The 27,835-nt window shown below is 37.4% G+C and overlaps 6 protein-coding genes across 6 annotated transcripts; 4 read left to right on the top strand and 2 right to left on the bottom strand.

Moving 5' to 3' along the window:
• Positions 1-687: 687 nt before the first annotated feature.
• LOC121973533 lies at positions 688-1,455 on the bottom strand. Its single transcript, XM_042524943.1, has one exon. It carries the CDS (start codon positions 1,236-1,238, stop codon positions 777-779), a length of 462 nt encoding a protein of 153 aa, XP_042380877.1. The 5' UTR covers positions 1,239-1,455; the 3' UTR covers positions 688-776.
• A 438-nt stretch (positions 1,456-1,893) lies between these two features.
• On the bottom strand, positions 1,894-2,781 carry LOC121973532 (non-specific lipid transfer protein GPI-anchored 15-like). Its single transcript, XM_042524942.1, has 3 exons — positions 2,422-2,781; positions 2,192-2,338; positions 1,894-2,121 (listed from the first exon to the last, which is right to left on the bottom strand). The coding sequence occupies exons 1-3, from the start codon at positions 2,759-2,761 to the stop codon at positions 2,006-2,008; spliced, it is 603 nt and encodes a 200-aa protein (XP_042380876.1). The 5' UTR covers positions 2,762-2,781; the 3' UTR covers positions 1,894-2,005.
• A 9,291-nt stretch (positions 2,782-12,072) lies between these two features.
• Positions 12,073-18,785, top strand: LOC121970501 (signal recognition particle 54 kDa protein 2). The gene is made up of 9 exons (XM_042521265.1): positions 12,073-12,411; positions 14,108-14,207; positions 15,754-15,907; positions 16,387-16,537; positions 16,616-16,764; positions 17,611-17,711; positions 17,795-17,952; positions 18,182-18,296; positions 18,365-18,785. The coding sequence occupies exons 1-9, from the start codon at positions 12,181-12,183 to the stop codon at positions 18,697-18,699; spliced, it is 1,494 nt and encodes a 497-aa protein (XP_042377199.1). The 5' UTR covers positions 12,073-12,180; the 3' UTR covers positions 18,700-18,785.
• A 113-nt stretch (positions 18,786-18,898) lies between these two features.
• On the top strand, positions 18,899-20,540 carry LOC121970502 (jacalin-related lectin 5-like). Its single transcript, XM_042521266.1, has 3 exons — positions 18,899-19,648; positions 19,788-19,988; positions 20,064-20,540. The coding sequence occupies exons 1-3, from the start codon at positions 19,202-19,204 to the stop codon at positions 20,385-20,387; spliced, it is 972 nt and encodes a 323-aa protein (XP_042377200.1). The 5' UTR covers positions 18,899-19,201; the 3' UTR covers positions 20,388-20,540.
• Positions 20,541-24,192: 3,652 nt separating this feature from the next.
• Positions 24,193-25,620, top strand: LOC121970503 (auxin-responsive protein IAA30-like). Its single transcript, XM_042521267.1, has 5 exons — positions 24,193-24,485; positions 24,607-24,854; positions 24,970-25,120; positions 25,216-25,277; positions 25,374-25,620. Exons 1-5 carry the CDS (start codon positions 24,256-24,258, stop codon positions 25,409-25,411), a joined length of 729 nt encoding a protein of 242 aa, XP_042377201.1. The 5' UTR covers positions 24,193-24,255; the 3' UTR covers positions 25,412-25,620.
• A 914-nt stretch (positions 25,621-26,534) lies between these two features.
• Positions 26,535-27,494, top strand: LOC121973529 (ylmG homolog protein 1-2, chloroplastic-like). The gene has a single exon (XM_042524941.1). It carries the CDS (start codon positions 26,610-26,612, stop codon positions 27,321-27,323), a length of 714 nt encoding a protein of 237 aa, XP_042380875.1. The 5' UTR covers positions 26,535-26,609; the 3' UTR covers positions 27,324-27,494.
• Positions 27,495-27,835: the final 341 nt, after the last annotated feature.

The following is a 27,835-nucleotide window of genomic DNA, read 5'->3' as shown; positions in this document are numbered from 1 at the left end:
CTCGAGATCTCCCTTTGTAAATATCAGGCAGATTTTACAAAGCAGATTTTGCAGCACAAATCATGGCAACTGGCGACGAGGCTAGAGCTCCGGCGCTGGAGGGAGGCGATGGGGCTAGGGCTTCAGCGCTGGAGGGAGGTCGCGGGAGGGACACGGCTTCGGAGGGAGGCTGCAGGCGACGTAGGGTTTGGCTGCGGAGGAGGCGACGTTGGGAGGAGGCGGCGCTGGAGAAGAAATCACGAGGAGAAGGAAATCGCGAGGCTAGGGCAGGGCGTTTGGCTTTTCCGAGTTGGAGCGTGGCACATGTTTTACACGTGCGGGTGATTTTATATCACCAGTGCGGACCAGGGGCGGACCAGGGAAATCGGGACCAGAAGATCCGCCCCCTTTTTTATGGGTCAGGGGATGTACAATCGGATGATGATTCGATCGTAAATGATTACAATCCCTTCCTAGATTCATTATCACAACCAGTTTATATCAGCTCCGAATAAAAATTATAATCTGATGGGGATGATAAACTCATAAAGAGATCATAACCATTTACGATCAGATCATAATTATGATAGTATGCCCTCCCCCTCCCCCCCAAAAAAAAATGTAATACTTTTGAGATAAAATAATTTGTGACGATGGTTTTCGATTCCAAACTGTATGTTTTAAGTTTTTCTAATAATAAAATTTCCCTTCAAGAGAAACGAACTGAAATCTTAAGAGGAAAGAATTATTTGATTAAGGTTTTGCGCATCTACAATTACAGAGCTGATGAAATCCCTTTATACTGCATCATCTCCTTCGAACTCGGCCCTCTTCGGCACGATCACCACAAGTTCCCCGTCGGCGTAAGCAGCGGTGGCCAGCGCCGGCCGAGTGGTCGGCGGCAGACGGAATCTCCACCGGTCCAGTTCGAGCCCCTCGCCGAGGTTGCACCTGCCGCCGCCGCCGACTCCTCCGTCCCGCATCACCACCTTCGTCACCCCGGGGTGTATCTCGATGGCGTGGGCTCGCACCTCGCCCCAGAGGCCATCAGTGGCCGCGACGAACCGGAAACCGGCCGCGTCCTCCTCCACCGCCACGTTCGCCTCCGCGGAAAAGGGGAGCTCCAGGACCTTGCCGAAGACGTGCGGCAGGCGGCGGAGCTTCTTCTGCCGTCCGAGCACGGCGGCGGCGGAGGCCGCTGGGTTCACGTCGCAGCGGAACGTGATGTTCCGCTTCCCCGGAGCCGGATGGACCCTCATACCTCCTGAAGAACACTAATCCCACCCTGAAAAACTCGGATTTTCCGCGAACGATCGACGGCAAAGAGAAATTTAACGCGAATGTGAAGCAGAACGACGTTGCGAAAATATTCCTTTTTGATCGACGGAAAGGAGGCGGGCGAAGAACCAAACACGGATTTGGGGAAGGAGAGGAACCCTAATTACGAAGCGCAGGGCGATCCAGAGAACAAAAAGGCCCGACTTGCTACGGGGCACCGATTGGGATACGTTCGGATCCTCTGCAACCATCGCGACGGTTTCCGTACACTTGGACGGTGACGATCGTCCCTACTTCGGGACCGGGAGAAGCTTCTGGCGCCACGTGGAATTGCAAGTTCCTAAAGAAACAAGCGCTTTACTGAATCATCCATGACGAGAATGAAATGTCATGCCAACCGTCTTTCAGTCCAGTGTTTCAACTCCACGTGGACAGTCGACGAGCCAAATTGGTGGTGCAGAATTTTGTCGCGGTGTGGCGGCGGCGGTCGCGGATTCGACCGTTTCAATTTCTAACCGACCGGACCGTTGACTTTATTGTTCCTTAAGATTCCCGCCTTTATTTTTTCTCTCCGCTCCCTCCCAAAAGATTAGAATAAGAATATAAGATGAAATTTGTGTGTTGTTTATTTTGGAACACGAGATTCTTGATTTTTTTTTTAACTATCAAATAATTATTATTCACTCTCTAATAACCATGAATGGTTCGATTCGACAAAAGCAGAGCTAGCTGCAGAGGCAGCAAAGCATCAAATCCAAGCATGCGACGCAACGGCGGCGATGATGACGAAGAACAGAGCAGGCGCGACTCTGTAAAAGCTACTCGCAGTCGATGCCTGCGGCGGCGTCGTCTTCGAACCACTCCCTGAAGCAAAGCATCGAACACAATTACTTCTTATCACAATTTGATCGACAAGTTAATCCGATCGGTTTACCTTGGGAAGGCGCTCCTGCATTTCGTACCGACGGAGTAAAATCCACTGCCGGGACCGCGCCGCCGCTAGTCGGAGTTTGAGCCGTTGCGGAAGGTGCTAACGCAGGCGCCTCTCCCGGAGCTCCCGCCGGCACCGGAGCAGTGAATCCTGCAGCACCGCAGCCATGTGATTAATTAGCCTAACCAACTGAGAGAGGTAGTGAGCTGGGAGAGGTAGTGATCGATGCGGACCGAGGCAGGGGCGGGACGTGGAGAAGCTGATCCGGCAGGCGCCGGGGAGAGTGTAGGCCTGCGTCTGGTTGAGGAGGAAGCCGAGCTGCGCAATGCCGCCGCCGAGGATGAGGCAGAGGCACTGCGCCTGCCCCTGCATCATCACCGCCAGCTGCGAGCAGCACGTCGACGTCGGGGACGTGGAATTCCCGACGAGGTAGCTGATGCAGGGCGAGATTGCCGATAGCACGGACGGCGAGCAGCCGAGCGTTTGGGCGCTGGCCGACGGAGGTGGCGCAGTCAACTGGAGCATTCCGACGACCACCAACGCCAAGACGGCCAGTGGATGACTCCGCGCCATTGAGCGAGATGATGCTTACTGCAATCGAATTGCGAGGGAATTGAAGTGTGTATTTATAAGGAGCATTTGGAATTTGCAAAAGAAGGAAAGTGTTTAGAGTTTGTTAAGGGCGGATGACCAATTCTTCCTACTCGGAATTGGATTTGAAATCGGAATGTAGGATTGGGAATTGTGAAAATGAAAGGCAAGGATTTCGGTAGGTGAACGAACAAGGATTTACTTTGCTCGAATGTAAGGAGCTTAATTATAAAGAATTATGCCATAAATTTTATTAAACGTTTAATAAAAATCTCTTTAGGCAAAATAAAAAAGCTCGTCCATCTTACTTTTCCAATTAACGTCAAAATGGATGTCTATTTAAAGTAAACTAACTCAAATACTCTTTCATCGGATTTTTAAAAAAAATAATAATTCTAGTTAGTCTTATTGTCTATCTCTAGATGATTGGCTCAGTCTCATGAAATCCAACATCTTTTAATTACACTTCACATTTGAAGGAAAATTCCAACAAATACATCGTAGCTGGAGATCGAACCACGAGTACCTAGGTGCCAACTTAAATGTCCTACCACGTGGCACCATACCCCAAGGACTTTCATTGGATTTTAAGGTAATACTTCTAGTAGCTTTGGTTAGTATTATCCTTTAATTACACTCAATTATCATATGATATGATTGATAAGAAAATTTTTATATCATATTTTATTAATAAAGTTTATGATTATTATATTATTTTAAATTTGTGTATAAATAAATATAATAATATTTTAAGACAAGGGCGGAATTAAGATTTTGATTCATGCTTAAAAAACAATAATATAATATAATTAATAAAATAAAAAATAAAATCGTGAAATCATAAAACACAACAAAATAATTATTTTACAAATATTTTTTCAAGTCTTCGTATTCTGAACCTTTGTACAATAATTTTATTATCCATAGTTAGAATTATATCTTTCTCTACCTAAATAATAAGATTATTATTTATTCAATCATCATCCATTCAATTGTGCAACATATCTTTCTCTATTCTTATGATAGAAAACACTCTCTCTACAATACTCACAATCGCAACTCGTAAATTTAATGTCAATATCAAAAACTTATAAATCAACATGTATTTAATATTTTTCTTTAACATAACTAACTTTTCTAAAATATCACCATGGTCTTTCAATCCTTAAAATTATTTGTTAGAATACATTAAAGCCGTCAATTTAGGTTAGGTCTGTCGGATTGATTTGTCCCGTCAAACAATTTAAGTGGCTAAGTTGGAATTTTATCAACTCAAGTCCGCCACGAGCCGACCTGCTTGGGTCAGCCCGTGACGGCTTGGGTTGACTTACTGGTTGAAAAATACATATAAATTAAGTTGTATATGTCAATTTATTATCTTTCTTTGTTATAATTTTGAAATAAAAATTATATTTTTCATTAAATATGTGTACTTGTATACGTCCATTGACATTTAGAATATATGTTTTTAGATATATTTGATTGATGAACTTTTTCAAAGTAAAACATTAAAGATATTAAATTTTTTTAATTTTTTTTGAATGATGGGTCAGCGGTTGGCGCACCCAATCCACAACTCGCCTTAGATTGGATTGGATTGGAGATTTTCCAAAACGCCAAGATAACTAGTCATCCCGCCCTGCCTCGCTAAATGGCTAGCCTGTGACAAGCCGACCCGCCATGTCACGGGTTAATTCGTCTGACAACTCTAGAATATATATTACATATATAAGTTTTAAGTTGATCATTAAGTACGAGGAGATCAAATTTTGACAAATCTTATAGATAGAACTCAACTAATTGTATCAATTTTTTCTTATCAAAAACCTAAAATGAATTCATTGACATAAATAAATTATATAAATGTGTAACTTCGTACACAATGATAAAACTTACATGGGCCCAAAAGTTTAGGAAGCAATAATTAAAAAATATTAGTTCCAATTGTTTCCCTATACTAGGCCGGTTGTATTTGTATTGTATTCCATTCTAACGATTTATCATATTCATGATTTTGTTTTGAAATAAAGAATCGAGATTAGAAGTATATCATCCAATACATTTAAGATTTAATCTTATAAAAATCGTTCAAATTTGTGTTTGAGAATCTTCTTAAAGTTATAAACTACAGCATTATATAGTATAATACAATAATATATAGTATGGTGTTATGTGATTACAATTAATATATATATACATATATATACACCAATGTGGGCAACTACTCACACTGGACCAAGGCTATCTCCAACCCTATCCTAAGCTAATAGGTTCCAGTATATAATATATTTATTGGTTGAATTAATAATGGAAGACTATAGATATATATAGAATAAAACACTACTCTTAACTATTCATAATCAAACATTGATATACAAAAGTAATATTAATACGTTGAGACTAACATGTAGGTCAATTGATGACTTAATCTCACAAGTCATGGATATAAGATATCAAGTTGATACATGAATATATATTAAAGAATATGTACTGAATTGACCCGTAATGAGAATGTTTCATATATCGTTATATGAGTAGTATAAAAATTCTCATAGTGATTATTAGTATAAATAGTTATTAGAGCATCCACATCAATAACCCTAAACTAAACTTTACCTTAAATTTTACATTTTGCATTAAAAAAACATCCACATCAGGTACCCTACTCATTCCCTAAATATACATTTTATGAATAGTAGTTCTTTAAATTTAGGGAATGGAATACATTCCCTAAACATTAAAATACTATTTCTCTCTCCTCCCTTTAATAATAAAAAATTTCTCTCCCCTTCCTCTAATAATAAAAAATTTCTCTCTCCTATATCTCTTTCCTCCATCTAATAATAAAAAATATGAAGGAAAGAGAAAAAAAAATAAAAAAATAAATATATAGTAAATTATAAGGAAACTGATGTATCATGTGGTGAAAAATGGATATCTAAATTTAATAAAGTAGTTCTTTTACTCTAAATTTTAGATACTGATATGGATGCTCTTAGACCTGAAGTCACTATGGTTCCCTACATAAGAAGTTGTGTATTTTGGTATCGACAAACGTCACATATAACAAAGTGGATTATAAAGTTGATTACTGATATGTAATAAGTTATGTAGAAAGATGTAAGTGATAAAGATGAGATCTATTTATCACTTACATATGACGAAAGAAATATATGTGGGCCCCTTGATTAAGTAGGACTGCTAAAATGCATGGTTATTTTCAAATAAGTCAATATGAGATATTGAACTTATTTGGTTAAGTGAGTCAACTTGGAGATCAAAAATATAAAGATTGAAAAAAAGATAACACGGTCTATACTTCATAGATCAATCTAATATCAAGAATAGAAGGACCATGTTTTACAAGATAATAAACATAGACAGGTTGAATCGGATCTCGATATTTTCGTCACTTGGTTAGCAATGATGCATTGCTAGATGTCGATCATTGCTTGTGTATATAAAATAGTTTTAGAAACACTGCTAACATTACAAGAACCTATTTGGTTACACACAAAGAATATGTTGACTTGGAGATTGAGTTATTTTAGTTTGACTAAAATAATATGGGTTTAAACCTTACGCCCGAAATGAGTTCGGACCTTAAAGCCTAACCCAACTAAGAGTCAAATAAAAGAAACACTAATAGTTATCTCATCTTAGATGGTGGAGAAGATGAAGAGTCAACCTAAGAATCAACCGCTTGCTCGTTGATTCCGAAGGAGACTTGCCTTGCAATGCTAGCAAATATTCTCTACCAGGTTCGTTAACGAACCTTCAAGATACGCTTAGCGTAAATTTACTTTTCGTAAAATTTCATATTGCGATCATGTTTGTGTGAGATGTATATTGTATGCATGTGGTGTGTGCTGTATGTAATGATTAGGAATTATTATTGTTTATATTTTTCACTGTGTATATTTATGAAACTTGTTTTAGCACACAATCGTATTGAGCATTCCCCAACAAAATCAACTTATAGGATTAAATTACAAAATAAGCTTTGGATGAATAGTTCGTATATGTCTTGAAGTTGCGCAGAGGCACCCTCGAGGAGATAAAGTTTGCAAATAAACTTTCATGGTGCGAAAAATCACATGATTTACCCTGCTCTCTCACGTGACCAACGATCCTATAGTATCATCAGGGGCGTAGCTACATGGGACCGAGGGGGTGCGATCGCCCCCCCTGAAATTTTTTGGGGAAAAAATTAATACAGTGATTTAAAAAAAGGATTTAGTTATAAATTTTAAAAATTTCAGGATTTTTTCACAAAATGTTCAATTAAAAACCCAAACTTTTTTCTCTCTCTCTCTTTCCGCCCACCCTTTTTTTTTCTCTCGATATTTTTTTTCTCTGCCATTGCCCATACTTTTTCCACCTCTCCCCTCTTGTGTTTTCTTCCTCCTCCTAATCCCCTCTCCTTTTTTTCTCTCCGTGGTCTTCTTCCTCTAATAATCTCCTTATTATTCTTTCCCTAACCTTAATTTTACCCTCAAAATCCTTCGTCGCACATTGATGTCGTTGCCATCCACGTTGCTATAGCCGCTATCACCAGCCCCGCTGTTATTTGCTGCTAGCGTTGTCGTCATTGCTTTGGTGACGCTCCACAACAAATGCGTTTTGATTGAGGTAAAGTTTTCTTACTTTATCTCTTTCGATTACAAATTTAAGTATTGGAAAAATATATAGTGTTAATTTTTCATATATTTATAATTTTATTTGCTAGTTAAGTATGCCAAATATTTATAGATATTGAGATCTTCTATGCATTTAATATTTTATTTGTTATATGATGATGGTTTAAAATTTCATCAATTAAATCATATTTTTTATTGTTTCTCATCATATAATTCACTACAAGAAAACTTACAATTAATGATGGAATTTAATTTTCATCACTAATTAACGACCGAAATAAATTATGGTCAATAATTAAGCGACAAAAATTAAATTTCGTTGTCAATTCCATCTCTATACTTATTTAACCTATTTAATTAGCTATGAAAACTTAATTCCCTCGCTATTTTAGTAATAAAATAAGTTATGGTCCCTAGCTAATTAACTTTCTAATACCGTGATCAGCTTGAATTCGCCCTCCCCCTAAATACAAATTATATTCTACATTGAGTATCATCATCTATTGTAAACCTTTTTTTGTCAATATTGTAGAGAGTATACGGATATCAAAAATTTATCATGTCAAAAATAATACGAACATGAAAAGAGTAATTATTAAATTATGACTTATATATATTTCTCTTGTGCGAATATGTTCGGCAATCCGACCTACTTTGTACAATAATGTTTACGTCATACTTCAATTGCATCGTGTCCTTGTAATTTTAATATAAATAAATACACATCATGTTATTAGTTGAAATAATAAAAAGAAAAATATTCATATAAAATTAATTATAATTTAACTTACATCCTCTATGAATAATTGATTTCAATATCATGACAATGTTTCTTCCCCCATTTTCCTCTAAGGTCATACTCTGTGCATGCAAAAAAACCCCAAACGGCTTGGATGGTGAATGAGCAGGACAACCTACGAAAGTAAAAAATATCAATTATTGAACAAGTTAAAATAATATACAAATACTAAATATTTTGATCATATTTAATTAAATGTAAATATACGCTATCGTGAAGATTTTGAATCATAGTTAGTAAATTTAGATGATTGATATATAGATGAACTAATGTGGTAGTTATAATAGGTGTTGTTTGAGAAAGTCCAACATCATTAGAAATAGGGGCATGCTCAGCTGATATGATTAAATTAAAAAATAGTTAATCAGGTTGGATAATGTTGAGTTTGAGATGATCGATCCGGTTCTATGGAAATTTCGCATCTTTTAGTTACGTTGCCTATTTGAAAGAAAATTTTCTATAAATTCATCATAACTAAAACTCGAACTATAGATACTTGGATGACAACTTAAATATCTTATCACTATATCATAGTTCCGGGGTACTAATATGATTAAATTAGTTTATAAGTGAAATGGTTTGACTGATATGTACATTTTTTTTTTAAAAAAAGATACAGTAGATTAATAATTTGAAAATAAAAATAGATGGATATAAACATTCTCGACAATCTCAAATGTATAAAAAAAAAAAATGATGTCTAAAATAAAAAGCAGCGAGCATGTTTGACATGTGTAACTTGTTCAGTAGTATCTACAGTCATAATCAATTCCAATAACACCAACCTTCAGTGATGAAAGTTTCAAACATATAATTGACTCTAAAATTCTCAATCATTAAGTTTTTAATTAAATCAATATTTATCAAGTTATTCACACATGAAGAGGGAACAAACAAGCCAACTGAAACATAGACATACAACTTGATAAAACAATGCCTTATGAAGTTAACACATAAAAGTTCCAACATTTTGAAACAAAATTCAGCTCATTTAGAAATATTACAAACAATAAGAACGATGAATTACACTTCCCATTTAAAGGTTCATATGGAGTGCAAATTATATATTTGTTCATAGTATTAATTAATCTCATCCAAATTAAAAGCAAGCCATAATAAACTCATAATTTGGCCCATAATCCAAAACAGACAAAATAATATAATATAAATGAGCAAATAAGTAGGAAGAAAGGAAGAAGATGATACTAGTTTTTTTCTAGTAAGAAAGGAAGAAGAAAGCTCCATGCTACTCCTTGTTGATTAAGCGTCCAATGGAGGATGAACATGAAATTTATGCACTGTTTGAAAAGAGGTGAAGGAAGGAGAGGGAAGGAGAAGGTAATTGAAATCTTGGTTGGGAGGGAGTGAGCTACAAATAGAAAAAGTAAAGAAGGGTAAATTTTTACATTTCTTATCCATGAAATGAAAGAATTTCTTACACCCCGATTTGGGGTATAAGGAAGGGTAAAAGGAACTAAAAAAAATTATTATTTATTTTTATTCCTGTTTTATTATATTAACTTTAAAAATTATTATTTTAGGTATTTTTTGCGTCGTGACTAAAAACACTCGCACATCCCAACTGGCATTGGTCGACACTGACACCGACTTCGACGTTGACACCAACTTCGATGCTGACATTGACGTCGACTTTAACAAATGAGTTACAATTGCTTTAATGCGTAAATCTTAAATAATAAATGTATATAAGATATACTAGATTTTTGAATGTGCACTTTCGCTCACCTCATCCAAACAAAGATTAGAGTTTTCTAAAAGGAAGGGTTTTCTCACGCTGAATAGAGGAAGAGTAAGGATTTTTCGGTAGAGGTTTAGGGTTTCAACAAAGGAAGAGGAAGGGTTTTCGGTGTGAGATGGGTTTTGTATTGCGTGTAGGTAATGTGCATGTTGTTGTAGGTAATGTGCATGCTGTAAACCAATGTTACGGGTTAGGAGCAAATAAAATTAAGGAAAATAATTCTCTTGTCAAATTTTTTATTTAAAAAACATTAAAAAAAATTTCAAGAAAAAAATCATAGAAATAAATTTAACAACATTTTTTATTTGTTAAAAATTAAAATTAATATAATTATTGATTATATTTTAAGCTAAGTGATGTAGGGTGAAAGATATTGGCCAGTAAACATAGTTTCTAAGACCGTGGATCACATAAAATCGTTTTGGGATAAGGATCGGATCTATAGGTTCAGATTTTTAGGGTTTAGGTCACAAAACAAAAAAAAAAAAAGTCACGAGATGACCTGCATTAAAGGTCAATTGACACAGCAAATTCATCTCTATTATATAAATCTAAAATGAATTTTATTTTTTAAATTATTAATTAATTAGTAGGGTAAAATTTAAATTTAGTTAGTAAATCAAAATTTTGAATTAAATATTAAAAATTACGATAAATCTAACTTTAACTAGTACAAAATTACAATTTATCGCCCATGTTTAGCTGGTCAATTAAAAACAAATCAATATTACTTGCAAAATCTCACTTTAGTTAATAAGAAATTAAATTTTACCTATCAAATCTAACTTTGGTCAGTAAAAATTAAATATTATTATCAAATCTTATATTAACTAGTAAAAAAGATATTTATTACGGGTAAAAGTTAACTTTAATTTTAAATTAATGTTACTGGTAAATATTCATTTCAGTCGAAAAATTATAATTATGTATTAACAAATCTAACTTGCTTGTAAATAATTAAATATTAATTGCTAAATCTAACTTTGGCCAATAATAAATTACACATTACTGGCCAAATAGATTTGACCAATAAAAATTTAAATATTATCGGCCAAAATAAACTTTGGCAAGTAAGAAATTAAATATTATTAGTCAAATATAACTTTGGTCATTAGAAATATTACAGGCAAAATAAATTTGATCAATAAAAAATTAAATATTATTGTTGAAATCTAACTCTAATCAGTAAAAATTAAATATTACTGTAAAATCTTACATTAGCTAGTAAAAAACTATATATTACCTACCAAAGTTAACTTTAGTGAGTAAAAGATTAATATTATTGGTCAAAATTTATTTCAGTGGGAAATTATAATTATGTACCCACAAAAATTCATTTTGGCTGGTAAATTTAAATGCTTAATTGCCAAATTCATTTTGGAAGGGAAACAATTTCTACACAATCAATCATACAATCATGATCATATGTTCATTTAAAATACATTAGGTATCATCGAGTTTCTTTAGTTTGTTTTAGTCATTGAAATTTTATTTTAACTAGGTCATATGACTCTCTAATAAGCAAAAACAACATAAGATAATGACGCTATTGTGGAAACTAACAAATTACAATCAAGTGCTTCATATTGTATCTACTACTTATTAGTTTCTATACAATCTATCATTATTCAATAATATTTATTTGAAGTGTATGAGTGTCCTGAAATATCTTTAGTTTGTTTCTTCATTGAAATATTATTTTACTCAAATTATCAATTTTTTAATAAAATATAATTAATATAAAATTACGATAGTATTATAGAAGTTAGTAACTGTTATATAGTAGCTCATAACCAGCTGCTGCAACCTAAATCCTAAAATCTTGTTCAGAGATATTTTGGCTAATTTATTTTAAAGGGGAACTCATTTGACATTAATTGGAAAAGGGTTAATTCATCAAATGATAAACACCCTTTTTATTTTTGTCCGATCTCTTTTTAGTTGTTATGGGCTATTTAAAATATTCCGGGTATTTGGGCCCAGCCCAAAGCAGCGGTCCATTTCTATATCAGGCCTTCTTCCGCTTGTTCACGGCCCAATAATAATGCATAGTCCCCACTATAAATAGTTTCTATTGAGGTTTGTTCCTGTACTGCTTGTTCCTTCTTCTCCAATTCTCGATATCTCATCTGTTTCTCCCCAGAACCGGAACCGGAACCCTAGTCCCAAGTATTGGAATAGGGAGGCGAAACTCGGCGCAAAGATGGTTCTCGCGCAGCTCGGCGGGAGCATCGCCCGCGCGTTGCAGCAGATGAGCAACGCGACGATCATCGATGAGAAGGTGCTCAACGAGTGCCTCAATGAGATCTCGCGCGCGCTGCTGCAGTCTGACGTGCAGTTCAAGCTTGTCCGAGACATGCAGGCGAACATCAAGCGGATCGTCAACCTCGACGAGCTCGCCGCGGGGCACAACAAGCGTCGTATTATTCAACAGGTATTCTGATAGAAGTGAATTGGTGATCTAGGATAAGCATAACTGATCGTTGTGTATGTGCGTGTGTTTTTTTGGGTTCCTTTTGCGCTTATAAAAGATCTTACGGTTAAAAGTTCTCGTGGGAAAAAACAGGTGCTTAACCATATATTTGGAATTAGGATTTGTTGGATTTTACCATGAATGATTTATGCGTTCTAGTTTGAATTGATTTATTTACATTATTGCTTCTATGTTTCCTGGGGATGGAGTCTTTTCGTGGCGTTTATGTTCACCTCTGGGAGTGTCGAGTATATGCAAATAGAATAGTGATGGATGGGAAATGCCCGGTTTTGTTCCACCATCTTGGTACAAGGTTTCATTTTTTCGTTAGCAGTTGATCATTGAGAGGAGCCGGGATTATATTTCTGAAACTTGTGATATCCCTGCATAATTGGTGCTAATATTCTTAAGGGTTAATACTACCCTTCTATGTTTCCTGAGGGCAGTGTTTTTATTTTTATTTTTTTATTGCTGAAGTAGTGATTTCCATGGAAGAAGACAAGCCCAGAGTCAAGCTTTTGTATACATGAAAGAGGTCTAAATTGCTTATGATTTTTCACTGCAAATCTTAGCAGGACAACGAATGATAACAATTTCTTTTCTGTCTTTGCTGTATTTTTCATTTTTTTTAGTTTCCTTTTATTGTGGTTTTGGTTTGGTATGGATATGATTGTATACTTTATGCTTAAGAGGATTGAGAAATTTAAAACACAAACACAAAGTTAGTTATCCTGAGACAAAATTGTTCAGTTGGGTTGTAGGGTCAAAAACAAGGTTTCAAATCTTAGGTTGTACTGAAGTTTTAATTTTTGATGGGAACGATATTCTTTTGGTGTGTGTTGACATTCCAATGGATGATTTCGGAAGCAAATTAGATGTGGAAGGATGAAGGAAATGAAGAGGAAAAAGAAGATAACCAACTATATACTTAATTTCGGACAATGTTCCATTTAGAATAGTAACATTATTTTGTATGGACATCAGTTATCATAATTCATCTTAACATGTGTTGAATCATGCCAAATGATGTTGAGTGTTGACATTACATGATACTCAGTGACATAATTGACAGTGTCACATGAGACATTACATATGTCGAGTAGTATTAAGGTTGTGGTAATTTATCAGAACAATGTGTTTCGATCTGATGCCCTACATGATATGAGTTTTCATTTATGAATAGATGAAAATAGAAACATTAGGAGTACAATAAAATGATTAGATGAAATAAATTGGTTAAAAATATGTGCATCTTTGAATGCAATGAATAGATTGTTTAGATAAGTTGATCAATTAGATTTAGAAGGTGCAAGGGATAGAGGTAGGCCCTACATCGATAGCTATGCCATTATCATAATTTGCTGTGCAATGAATATTTGGTATTTTCCACGACTCACCATGTAAAAACATATTTTTGCATAAAAAATGAGAAGGATTCTAAATGCACATTATTTAATTGCTCACTATTTTATCTTCCTTTTCCCCAAAATTCGTTTTTGTGTACAGTGTGTGAAAATTACTCTTAACACTGCAGTCAATCTAAACAAATGATTTGGCATTTTGATTTGTTATTTTACACAGGTCTGTTGTTAGCTGATTCTGTTTTTTGAATCATTCTTCCAATTCTAATTGCAAAAATAATTTTTGTTGTCGTCAGGCTGTTTTCAATGAGCTATGCAAGATGTTGGATCCTGGAAAACCTTCTTTCACTCCCAAGAAGGGAAAGACTAGCGTGGTAATGTTCGTCGGCCTCCAAGGTAAAACAATAATTGGCACTTCAATTGACACCTGTATCATCATAATGGTCAGAGTTACAGTATAAATTTATTTTGCTTGGGATGCTTTTCACAAATAACTGAGGTTTGTGCTGTTGCCAATTAATTTTCTTCAATGACTTGGATAAAAAAAAGACAAAAGAGTGAGCCACCACAATTACAGAATATATGATATATTGACAACAAGACATGCAACAAACAACAGTTTGGTAGTTTAATATGAATATGCATTGGATTTCCAATGTCTGTTGATTTATTGATTCTTGCTCGAGTCTGTTTATTTTAACACCATGGCAATCATTGGTCACGTCTACTACATTTTCTACAAAAATCAATGCATGAGGTTCACATCACTATGCAATCCTAATATCCATTATTAACCCTATAGAAACATAGATTTTTCCCCCCCTGACTAGGACTATGGTTTCATTAGCCTTAAAGGAGCAATCCAAAAAATGGAAGCAAGGATTCTGCTGAGTGTATGATTTAACTTTCCTTTGAGGCCAAACAAAGTGGATTCTGAGATTTTGTTGAATCCTTTTATGGGATTTTAGATTACCATTCAACCTCAAGACAAAATGAGATTTTTTATGTTTAGCCCTGGAAGTACAATTTTCTTTTTCCTCCTTTATAAGGCATCTTGTGACTGACATGTTATTTGTTTGTTCAGCTCCACCAGTTTGAGCAACTTATTTTATATGTAAACTTTAGCTCATCATCTCAGAGTTGTGAGTCCCACATTCCCAACTCTTTGTTACCAACACATGTCCGAATCCAACATAGGTAACACTTTAAATTATCTATGCTTAGCATCTTGTGCATTTACTAGAGTTCAGAGGGATAATTTTTCACACACACACACTCATATAGGACTGACATAATATCAATGACTAAATACTCCACCGGCTAGACTTATAATTATCACCTCTAAGACTAACACTCCTTAGGCTGGAGTAAAGATATTGATGTATGCCTAGTAGATATAAAGTCGGTAATGGTCTTCAGAAAATACTTTGACTGAATTGAGCCAATCTTTGGTACAATTGGCAAAATGAATTCTCCTCAAACTGAATTTTGAAGATACCTTAAGAATTCAAAAGTTTCAAAGTGAAGTGGCAAATCATCAAGGGTTCTACAAAAAGAAGGGATATTGGGATAGAAACCGAATAAAGCCTCGTCTTACGCTGAGAGTCAAAGAGAACAGAAAGGTCGTTGAAAAAAATAGTTAAATTGGTTGGGGAAGGAGGTTGTGCTGTTGCACTAAACCATGCCCCAGTCAGCCGATTGAAAAAGTCTAACCTTAGGAGAGAGCCCACTAACCCAGTTGAGAGGGATAAATTTATATTGTGTTTATCGAAAAGAACTATTACACCTGTATTGATATGAGTGACATAATAGATGACTAAAGAGACAACCTATACTTGTAACTCTTTACACTGACCTGTAGTATGTATGTGTGCTTTCCCCTTAGAATTGGTTCTATGTTCGCACAACTTCTTGTGTCACTTAAGACTTTGGTTTCTATCAGGTTCTGGAAAGACGACAACTTGTACAAAATATGCATATTATCATCAAAAGAAGGGATGGAAACCTGCATTAGTTTGTGCTGATACATTTAGAGCTGGTGCTTTTGATCAATTAAAGCAAAATGCAACAAAAACCAAAATCCCCTATTATGGAAGGTATTGTTTCCAGAAATTGTTGATCTTTTCTTATTCTCCTCTGAGCTGCTCCATTTTAGCTTATTGTTAGCAGTCTTTGTTTGGAACAACTTGAATTTTTTTTGTTCAGTACAACAAATATTGTGTTTCCATCAGCGCAATGCGTGTTGATGGTGATCTAATAATTGAATAATCTTTTACAATTTACTGATCTTTTAGAAGCTTAGAAGCATGGGATTGTTGAATATGGTGATAGCATGAGATAGTTGAATATAGTGATACATCAAATATAGTAAAAGAAGTTTAGAAGCATGAGATAGTTAAATATAGTGACAAAAATAGTGATTCAGCCTGTCCAGCAAGCTAATTGTATATTGTAACTTGTATCTATTTTGTTTTGTAACTGCATGTGGTATGATGCTGTTCTTGTCTATGCACTTTAAGTCTTTGCTCAGCATATTTAATAATCTCTTATTCTCTATGATCACTTGATGCTACAGCTATATGGAATCAGATCCTGTAAAAATTGCTGTTGAAGGAGTTGAAACATTTAAAAAAGAAAATCGAGATTTGATTATTGTGGACACAAGTGGACGACACAAACAAGAAGCTGCTTTGTTTGAAGAAATGCGTCAAGTGTCAGAAGCAACGGTATATATTGTTCTTTCTATTTCATATACACATCCGAGTGTTGCTTAACATGTTAATACCTTGTTCCTTGTTTCTCAGAAACCCGATCTCATCATATTTGTCATGGACAGTAGTATTGGTCAAGCAGCATTTGATCAAGCCCAAGCCTTCAAACAGAGTGTAGCAGTTGGAGCTGTGATTATCACTAAAATGGATGGTCATGCAAAAGGAGGTGGTGCACTTAGTGCGTAAGAACTCTTTGTTACACTTGCCTGACTGGAGTATAATTTGCAAACTTTGGGCATTATATTGTTTTTCCATGAACTTTGATCAACGTGTTATATGCTTTGGTTTTTCTGTATAATATTATTGCACCCTCTGGTGGGCAACCTTAATCACTAGTTATCTATCTTCAATGAGTGTTGTCGTGATATAAACTTGTATGAATACGTCATATCCAACACTAGCTTCTAGTTTTTTTATATGTTTTTTAGGTATCATAGTGTTGAGGCTAAAGTTAAATTTAGGTGCAACAAGCTCAAATTGTCACACTTGTACACGGTTGAATAATTTCCGTTTATTAACATGCATTATGGTTGTTTGTTGAAAATCTCATCATTGTATCAGACATTGATTAAATATTGCTAGTATTCCCACCAACTTGGTGGATGAGGCATTGTCCTCTTCGCCAACATACTGCTGGTAGATCTTACAAAAAGTCATCTCATGCGCAAAAACCATGTACCTGTAATGCAAATTAAAATGAAAAACTGAGAAGTCAAGACTGAGTCTTAGAAATCTATCAATTGGATCATGGTCAATGAGAGTTCTTGTTTTATTATGTTGCCTTAGTACTAAACTCTACAAATATAGTTTCTTCCATCAAACATTTATGATGTCCATCCTCTTTGCAGTTTTTGGAATAGGCACCTGTTCTGTAACTACTTTTCCATCTTTCACCTTTTGTTTTTAAAAAGTGTCTGTCTTCACTTGAGGGTTTATGAGATTTTCTGCTTTCCTTTCCAAGTCATTTTTTTCTACTTCACTTTGCATATCATAACTAGCTTTTATTGCTGGTTTTTCTCCCTTTGCAGAGTCGCAGCCACTAAAAGCCCTGTCATCTTTATCGGAACTGGAGAGCACATGGAGGAGTTTGAAGTCTTTGATGTCAAGCCATTTGTTAGTCGTCTTTTAGGTGTAGTGATATTCATATTACTCTGATGCTTGCCACTATCCTTGTGTGGTGACTGATAATGCCGACTCGTCACCATTTTGTAGGTATGGGTGATTGGTCTGGATTCATGGACAAAATTCATGAAGTTGTGCCCACAGATCAGCAACCTGAGCTTTTGCAGAAGCTTTCCGAAGGAAGTTTTACTCTCCGGCTTATGTACGAGCAGTTCCAAAACATCCTCAAAATGGGCCCTATTGGACAGGTCTGAAAATAATTTTGGTTGTATCGACGACATTATTCTGTTATTTATTATGATTCTTTTTGAAACGACCATTAATTTCAATTATTCATCCTATTAGTGCAGTTGCTACATCATACTAGTCTTGGACTGAACTGTTATCGTTTACCAGTCGATATATTCTTTCATGTTTTTGTCTTTCATGCCCTGCATTCTAATCCCGTTCCAGTAAGATATGGTTCCATTTGTTTAGGTCTTTTCTATGCTACCTGGATTTAGCTCAGAGTTGATGCCGAAAGGTCATGAGAAGGAAAGTCAAGCAAAAATCAAGCGTTACATGACCATGATGGATTCCATGACAAATGCAGGTAACTATGATAATTAATACTACAATATTGGATAAACTCTTATTCCTCATTTCTTCCGTGCAACTCAGAGTTGGACAGCACAAATCCAAAACTGTTTAATGATTCCCGAATTATGCGGATCGCAAGGGGCTCAGGCCGGTCGGTCAGAGATGTCATGGAGATGATGGAGGAATACAAGCGCCTAGCCAAAATTTGGAGTAAGATGAAGGGACTAAAGATCCCAAAGAAAGGCGATATGAGTTCTTTGTCTCGAAATATGAATGCGCAACACATGAGTAAGGTCTTGCCGCCGCAAATGCTCAAGCAGATAGGCGGCATGGGCGGTCTTCAGAGCTTGATGAAGCAGATGGGATCGAAAGATATGGGTGGGTTAGGCGGAATGTTGGGACGAGGAGACAAATAGAATTTTTTGACCCAGAGGATCATGACTTCTTGTTTACAAGACAATGTTTAGGTTTAATGGAGAATGAGCTTTGGAATGCTGTGAAAGTTTTTCTGATAGAGGATCCTATAGCCATACAGCCCAACAAAGCCTATTATATATATGCCTTGTTGGGCTCAATGTTGGGCCTTGTTGGGGCAACGCAGCCTGGAAAGTCCCATAATCCATTGCGTGGGTTGCAGGGCCCCACCACAACCCGCATGAGCACCTGCGGCACATTGCTTCTTTTCCTTTTCCTCACGTTGATTTGTCTTCTATAGATCTCGATCTCACACCATTTAATCATCGTCCCTTTAAAATTTTACACCATGCACAAATTCATACATGTTGAAATAGGACGAGAAGCGTTATCTTTTACTTTTAATAATCCCCTCTTCTTCTTCTTTATCTTTACCTTTCCCTTTAACCCACCCTCTTCTGTTCTTTCTTTGTCCTCAAGCTTCTCGATGTCGATGCTCCGGAGATGCGCTCACACGCTATTAATGACCGCCATGCGCACACTCCATGCTCCATCACTACTTGGCTTCATCGTTCGTCGTCGTCATCATCATTCATCATGTTTCCTTGCAGCAGCGTCGTCGAGCTCCTCTGCCGCCTGATCAAGGGCTTGGACGCCGTCGCAGTGGTTGAGTCGCCGGAGGCCTCGTCGTCGACGTTGCAGGCCTGCAAGCTCAAGGAGATCAAGTGCCAACTGGAGCGCCTGCAGCTCAAACTCATCAAAGAGATGTACTGCAAGGAGGACAACGCCATGGAGCAGCTCCGCCACCTCGCCGGCTGCCTCGACGAGCTGGCAGCCGCCGCCGGCCAGGACAGCCAATGCGGCTTTTCGACGCTCAAATCGCTCGAGAAAGTCGAAGCTGCCGTCCACAGAACCCTCAATGTGGTGGCCGACAAAGATCTTTACACGCTGGTAAATACATATCCTTAAACACGACTAAATTCTGATATATATAAATCGCACCAAGTCTCAAAAACAGAGGACCAACTAAAAGTCGACTGTCTGAGTTATCGAGACGTTTGGTTGAGTTCAAATGCACATATACATGCAGTGCGGAAGTGAAAACGAAAGAAAAGAAGGACCATGGGGACCTCGTTTAGGCTTCGATTGGGACATTGGATCCTTTCACGACATCAAAACCCTCAACGTGAGCGCAGACGACCGCATCAACTCCATTCAGATAGAATACAATTTCGACTGTAGAAAATACAAGACGCCGAGAATCGGAGGCGAAGGCGGTACTCTCCATCAGGTTTGATATACCTGATAACAATGGACAATAAAATGAACACATCAGGTTTCATACATTTCACGTACCTGAATGCAGATTGAGCTCGGGGAGAACGAGCACATCACGTCGATTCGAGGAACTTACGACACGATCAGTTTAACCAAACTGGAAATCGTGACGAATAAGAATTCCTATTCGTTCGGAAAAGGCTGCGGTGGATCGGTCTTCCCTCCTTGCCAACTTCCATGCGACTGCAAAGTCGTAGGGTTCTTTGGAAGGGCAGCGTCTCATGTCAACGCCATCGGCGTCTACTTGGAAAAAACCGACGACAGCCCCAACAAGAGACTCTGTGCCAGCTGTTTGTGCCAATCTGGGACGATGCCAATCTCCAAGTACTCGCCTTGCCATGTTTGCTCTTGATCAGAAAGTTTAATTTATTATCGCTTTACTATAGTTTTATTTGTACCTCACTGGTCGAGTGAGATCTCTACTGAAACATTCAGTAAGCTGTTTCAGTGAGAGATTATAACTGTCGGTCCTTCGATGCAACAAAATTATATATTTCAGCAATCATTTGTTATTTTGTATTGCTTTTCACTTGCGTAGAACAATTTGACTGACGCCTTTGATGCTTCCAAAATCACGCTTTTCTGCATGATCTGATTTAGTGATCAATAATAATTCTGATTTAAGGCCAGTGGAGTAGTAGCGGTCCAATCAACACTGCAACATATCTGGTGGACAAAATCCCAGATTTTCAGGTAGACAGAGGTTTCTGATTAATTCAACATGTTTACCTAATTAATGAGTATAAATAGTGTATTATCTTAAAACATGGATCAAGATGTATCCATGAGATTGTGGTCCTCTGTAACAGCTCATCTGAAAGAGATGCATTTAAGTGGACGGCCCTTCTGATCATGCACGCACTGATCGAGCCATCCACGCACCGTCTCACCTCCTTCAAGACTTGCCCGTCTGTCACATATCTCAGGCCATAACAGTAGTTAAATGCCATGCTCATCCTGTTCTGAGATGAGGACGCCGACGGGCCACACGAGTGGTACTGCCGAACGCGCCAATCCTTGTAGTCATTAAGTTTCAGATGGCCCTGCGGAAAGGGACAGAATTATTGCTGCTCAAAGAGATGGGAAAAAGAAATGCATATCTATACGATCAAGAGGCATGTAGTATGTATTTGAATGCCCAAAAGGAAAGGAACGTGTAATCATGGATTCCACAGGTAGAGCCATCAAAGAGTGGATGAAGGTGTAATTGATCAAGGTCTCGACTCTTTTAATTAACATCACATCGGCACACAGGTGCACTGTTCCCTCCTAGTTTAATTTCTGACAATACATGAAACAATTGCCTCTTTGTTTTGAGTAGAAGGGAAGCCACCATCAAGGGGCCACCTTTCCTTTGCTGTCTTCTTCTTCTTCTCTTTATTTTTGTGAGTGTATAGAGTTGCTAATACCTACCTACCTACATGAAATAATTAACTTATCCTTCATCGAGAATAACTGAAAGATCTTTCTTCCTCTCCTATTTCTATCAAGTAAAAATGTCCAGATATTCTAATAAATTCAAAACAAAAGTAGTTCTTCAAAAGCTGTGCAAATTAAACACAGGTACGTAGCTAGAGACAGCTTATCTCGTAGGGCAATATCTGTGGGATGCTTGTGGGTAGAGAGTAGAGATTGCTTGAACACATGCACTCAATCATTATCCCATACGGGAACGACATAGCAAATCTTCGCATGCCATTTTTACTTGGATATCATAATGAGATATATTTTTTTAATCAAAGTTTTAAGAGATTTAGATTTATTGCTGGGCGGAATACGTAATCGGTCAATTTTAAGATAAAAAAACATCGTTTATAAGGGGTTTTTTGGAAGATAATTTTTTACTATTTTTAATAATTTTTTATTTTTAGTATTTAAATGTATTTCTAGTTTATATAAGTTAGGGTTTTGAGTTTATTTAAACCAATGTTTAGTTGTTATGACTAATATTATTTTCGATCGTCATTTTTTTCTTGGGAATATTGAGTTTTTTAGACTAAAAAATCTTTAACCCTGTATTTTATATCAAGTAACATTTTACCTTCCTATGTTTAAAAATAATATTTAATTCCATATGAGCAAAAGTCAAATGTGAAAAATCTTGTAAATTAAAGATAATTGTACACTTGACTTTTTTTTTTTTTTTAATAATAACCTCAAGAGGGAAAAAAATATATTGAATTGACTATTATATCATTTGAAAAAATACTTACAAAATTTATACATGCACTAGCATAAATAATAGAAAATAATAATTCTGAAAAGGATAACTAGCCAAAAACTCATTCCACCACCCTCACCAAATGAAAAAAAAGGTCATAATTCTAAATTGATGAACTAAAATCAAATGAAGATGGAACAAAATTCATCATTAAAAATCTCCTCCTCATAATCATATGCGGTATATAATAAATAAAAGACAATTGTGCTATTTTTTTTTTATAAAACTCTTCATAAAATTCATACATGTACCTACATAAATAACAAAAAAGTTCCAACTTTGAAAAAGTTAACTAGGCTAAAACTCACTCCACTACTCTCACGTTCAAACAAAAAAAAAGAGTCAGAATTCTAAATTGATAAACCAAAATCACTCCTACTTCATTATATGTCACATTTGATGATAAGGAGAAAAATTTTAAGAATGAACTTTGTTTCATCTTCATTTGATTTTGATTTATCAATTTAAAATTTTAGTTTATTTTTCGTTTAGTGAGGGTGGTGGAATGAGTTTTTGGCTAGTTATCCCTTTTAAAATTATTATTTTTTGTTGCTTATACTGGTGCATGTATAAATTTTGTGAGAATTTATACCAAAGGATATAATAATCAATTCAATATACTTTTCCCCTCTTGAGATATTATTAAAAAATGATTAAAAAGAGCACAATTATCTTTTATAAAATTTCTCACATTTAACTTTTGATCAAAGGAGGATTAAATGTTATTTTTTAAACATAGAAATAAATATTATTAGATAGAAAACATAAGGAAGTTAAAGATATTTTAACTTTTTTTTTTTATTTCTTTATCTTCGAATTAACCATTTATAGAAGATTACTTTTGACATTCACTAATCAACGAATTCAATATCTCATACTATGTCACCATCCCTTCTGATTATTTCCCTTAGCAACCCAAAGACAAGAACCCTAGCTAATTGTGAGGCAATGCCCACTTCGATCGGCCACAACCTCTGTGTCAAGCTTAAGTTCATTACTGTAGATGGACTGTGACCTCGACTGTAGACGGACTGTGACCTCGCATGCGACAAGCAGATACGTCTGCTTTATTATAATCTAGTTAATAATTACACAATTAAAGCTGCCTAAACTCCCTACTAAACCTCCCGATCGATCGAGTAGCCATATCTGGGTCGATCGGATGAGAGTATGTTTGTCTCCAGTTGGATAAGCTCTGGCCTGGCTCATTAATGCACTGCATGCGTAATCACATTTCGAATAAAGGAATATTAAACTTAAACTAACAATGCAGTAAAAGAGCTAGCGGTGGTCTCTATTTTGCTATTCTATAACAAAACCATGTTCGAATGCACATAAATTAATATCGATGCATATTAAGTTAATTACACAATCTTAGACATGAAAGTGAGAATCTAGCAACATGGTTGTCTTGTCCTACATCTTCATGCTTTTGTCAGAGAGAATCTATCAATTCATTTACCTCGGTGACTAATCCCACTCACTGATTAATTTTTATTAGCAACCAGCCTTGTCCAAAACCAATGAACAAGTCTATATATAAAATTAAACCTCTCTGAATCCATCAGATATGTTTCCACTGTTCCATTTGTATTTATATTTTACGTAGCCTGAAGTAGAAGTATCATGCACGGAGAGAATCCAACCGCGGCAAAAGCGCCGGGTTTGGTTTAATTATTCGGCTCTGTCCGGTTAATGCGAGACAGGGTTCACGTGGGTGAACCGCTCGTGGTCTCTTGAGGAATCCCCCGCACATGGACGATGCTTTAAAACCTCGGGCCGGTCGGCGGTTCGAACCGGGATTAATTACGCGATGCGGACCGGCCAGGCGGTGCACACGTGTTGTGAGCAGGAGTGGGGCCCGGCGGCGCGGGCCCACCTATAAGTTTCCTCCGTCTCCTTAATTTATAGCCAACTATACGCTCTCTTTAATTTGTCCGAAGAAGGAAAGGAGAAGCAGAGACGACATTCTCGTCGATCGTCGGCGGCCGGAGAAGTGATGGCAAGCGGGTTGATGCTGGAGGAGACTGAGCTGCGTCTGGGACTGCCGGGCGGCGGCGCCGGAGAATTAGCGGAGGTGGCGGTGATCAGGAGCTCCGGGAAGAGAGGCTTCCTGGAGACAATTGATCTGAAGCTGAAGCTTCAAACTCCTGCGGAGAGCAAGGAATCAGAGTCAACCGAGCAAGGAAACAAGGCCACTGATCCTCATGAGAAGCCACCAGCTCCCAAGTGCGTATGACTTTCTCCCCGATTCCAGAAACTAATTTGACGATCGATCAAATTAAATCAATCTTTTACTGTGTTGCATGATCTACAAATATGAATTGAAATAGTTAGTCGTCGACTGCAGGGAACAGGCGGTGGGTTGGCCTCCGGTTCGATCGTTCAGGAAGAACATTCTCAACGTGCAGCAGCAGTCTGAGAGCAAGAACAAGGAAGAACAAAGCGACAAGGCCGCTGCCGCTGCCGCCGCCGCCTTTGTGAAGGTGAGCATGGACGGGGCTCCTTACCTTCGTAAGGTCGACCTGAAGACCTACAAGAGCTACCAGGAACTCTCCACGGCCTTGCAGAAGATGTTCTCCTCCTTCGCCACCTCCGGTAATTAACTAACTACTTCCTGATCAGTGATCAGTTCATTTTCTTGTATTCTGCTCTTTCATCGATCATGAAGCTTCTCTGTAAATTAGTAATTCATTATCGAAGGATTTATCAGGAAATTATGGATCTGAGCAAGGAGTAAGCGTGAGGGATTTCATGAACGGCGCCGGCAAGGTGACGGCGCTGGTGATCAATGGATCCGAGTATGTGACGACTTACGAAGACAAGGACGGCGACTGGATGCTCGTCGGGGACGTTCCTTGGGAGTAAGTCATACTTTATTATATATTATTGCCTTAGTTTAATTTTATATATTATTTTTCGTGTAGTAAATTTAATACAATATTGATTAATCCTGCAGGATGTTTGTTGACTCCTGCAAACGCTTGCGAGTGATGAAGGGATCAGAGGTCGTCGGACTTGGTAAGTTCATATTTTTACGTGATCGAGAATGAATAGAATATTAATTATGAAACAAATTAATCAAACTTAATTTCTTGTTCTTCTTTCGAATTACAGCACCGACGGCAATGGAGAAACGCAAGAACAGAGGCTGAAAAGTGATGGGCCATATTCGACGATTAACCAGCACATAATTAAGCTTCTGGATTAAATTAAGTGTACTTGCTGTGCATTTGTAGTGTGCTTTTCCATATATGTTTTATGTATCTGTCTTTGCTGGTATAATTCTTGATAGATATATTTTTTTTATATTTTCTGTCTTTTTCTTTGTATGGACAGTAAACAAGGTTGCTCATCTCGAACATTGCTATTGGCCGTTCTGTGTGTATAATTATGGGCTCTATATGTCTACACTACACTTGTTCTATTTATTTATTTATTATTTTTTAAATTTAATATTTCCAATCAAATTTTAATTCGGGTTACCTGATTAGGGAGGTAAACTAGCCGAACCGAGCCAAACAGTATTAGGCTCGAGTTTAGTTCGTTTAAGTTATATTCGGACTCGAGCTCGAACCAAACTTTCATCACAAGACTTGAGCTCGGTTCGTTTTAGAATTACCAAGCTCGTAAATAGTTTAGGCTCGGTTCGTTATTAACTCGATTATCATAGTTAACGAGCCTAAATCGTTAACTGAGCTCAGGCTCATTTTAAAGCTCTGTTTTAGCTCGTTTTAAAATTCATTTTAGAACTCATTTTGTAGGCTTGTTAAGTGAATTCGAAAACTCATTTGAATAAATATTCAACAAACCTAACAACTAAAATAATATAAACTCAACAAAACATATCATTGAACATGTTCACGAGCCTTTTAATCAAGTCGAGCTCGAGCCTGAGTTCACAAGTGTATAAACAAACATGTTCTCGAGCCCTTTAAACTAGCTGAGCTTGAGCCCTTTAAAAGAGCTGAGCTCGAGCCCTTTAAGCCCGAGCTTGCGAGTTTATAAATGAACATATTCATGAACTCACGAGCCGAATGTCCTAGAGCTAGAGCAAGCTTAAGCTTGACTCGATAAAATAAATGAATGAAGTTGAATAAGTTTTTTTATTAAATCGAGTTTCAAATAGCTCGCTAACTGTTTGATTTATTTACAACCCTGTATGTTGTCGAAGAAGATTATGTGACTTGGCAAACTCGGACCGAGTCGGGTTTAGAGAACTTGGGCCGGCCCATCAGATTTATCGGCTTAAATCTTTGCCGTTCTTTCTTGATTACGGCACTGCTTTGTGGTCTTCATTAATCGATCGCCTTTGCATCTCGATTTTGAGAAGCATCGCGACGTTCCTCGACGATGGCCGCCGTGTTCTCCACCGTCGCCGTCACCGCTCCAGGGAGCCCTAGTGCTCGCCTCTTCCTCTGCCAGAAGCCCTCCCCATCTCCTTCCTTTTCCTGTCTCCCTCTCCGCTCTCCGGTCGCCGGATCCCTCCGCCTCGGCCTCTCACCTCTGCGCCGACCACCGGGCTTTCTCCGCCCGCGCGCCGCCATCTCCCCGCCGCCTTCCTCTTCCCTTGTCTTCGATTCCACCAGGACTCTCGCCTCCCTCTTCGCTTTCGCCGTTTCCGTTTCCAAGGGCCTCCTCTCCTTCTTCCATCGCTTAGCAGAGCGTGCCGCCGCCGCTAGTCCGGAGGAGATGGATCAGCTTCGCTCCCTCCAGGGGAATCTCACCTGGGCTGTGGGCCCCCTTTTCTTCGCCGCTCGCCGGGTGGCCCGGCCATCGGGCTATCTCAACACCCCGCTCACGGTGGTGGCAGCAGGGATGGCGAAGTGGCTTGATATCTACAGCGGGGTGTTGATGGTTAGGGTTCTGCTGAGTTGGTTCCCCAACATTCCCTGGGACCGACAACCCCTCTCTGCAATTAGGGATCTCTGCGATCCTTATCTCAATCTCTTCAGGAACATCATCCCTCCAGTTTTTGATACCCTCGATGTCAGTCCCCTTCTGGCTTTTGCTGTCTTGGGAACTCTTGGATCGATACTCAACAGCAGCCGAATGATGAAGTATTGAAGATTTGGGAGAGAAGAAAAAGTGCGTATATTTATCTTTCAACTTACAATTTTCTTTAGGTGTTCAATTTTACATGTCAAAATGTTGCATTTCTTCACATAAACAATGATATTGCAAGTTTAGTCATGACATTCCTAAAATAATTCTATTCGAAAATGCTGTTTCATATCAGTCTGTTATTGCTTAATTTTTGGGGTTTAGTTTTCATTCCATGCTAGTTGATATATGTTCATCTGTGCACGTTTGGTTTGTCGATACCTCCTTCCATTGGGATTTTACTTCTCAAGTGATGTGATTTTTAGTGGGCATACAAAAACCTCACTGAGGTAATGTAATTCTCAAGAATCTCATGTTTCCAATGGAATTATTTGTAATAAATGCCACACCTAATTAATTGTTCAAGAGTGGTTGTCTATTGTTCGATGAGATAACGGTACCAAATTATCATGGAGCTAAGTATTTAGCCATTGAATGGGCCATCATTATCTTAACTGCATTTCCCTATGTCATTA

This window comes from Zingiber officinale, chromosome 4A (assembly GCF_018446385.1).
Source record: "Zingiber officinale cultivar Zhangliang chromosome 4A, Zo_v1.1, whole genome shotgun sequence".
NCBI classification, from domain to species: domain Eukaryota; kingdom Viridiplantae; phylum Streptophyta; class Magnoliopsida; order Zingiberales; family Zingiberaceae; genus Zingiber; species Zingiber officinale.
This window is presented reverse-complemented; position numbering and strand designations above follow the sequence as displayed.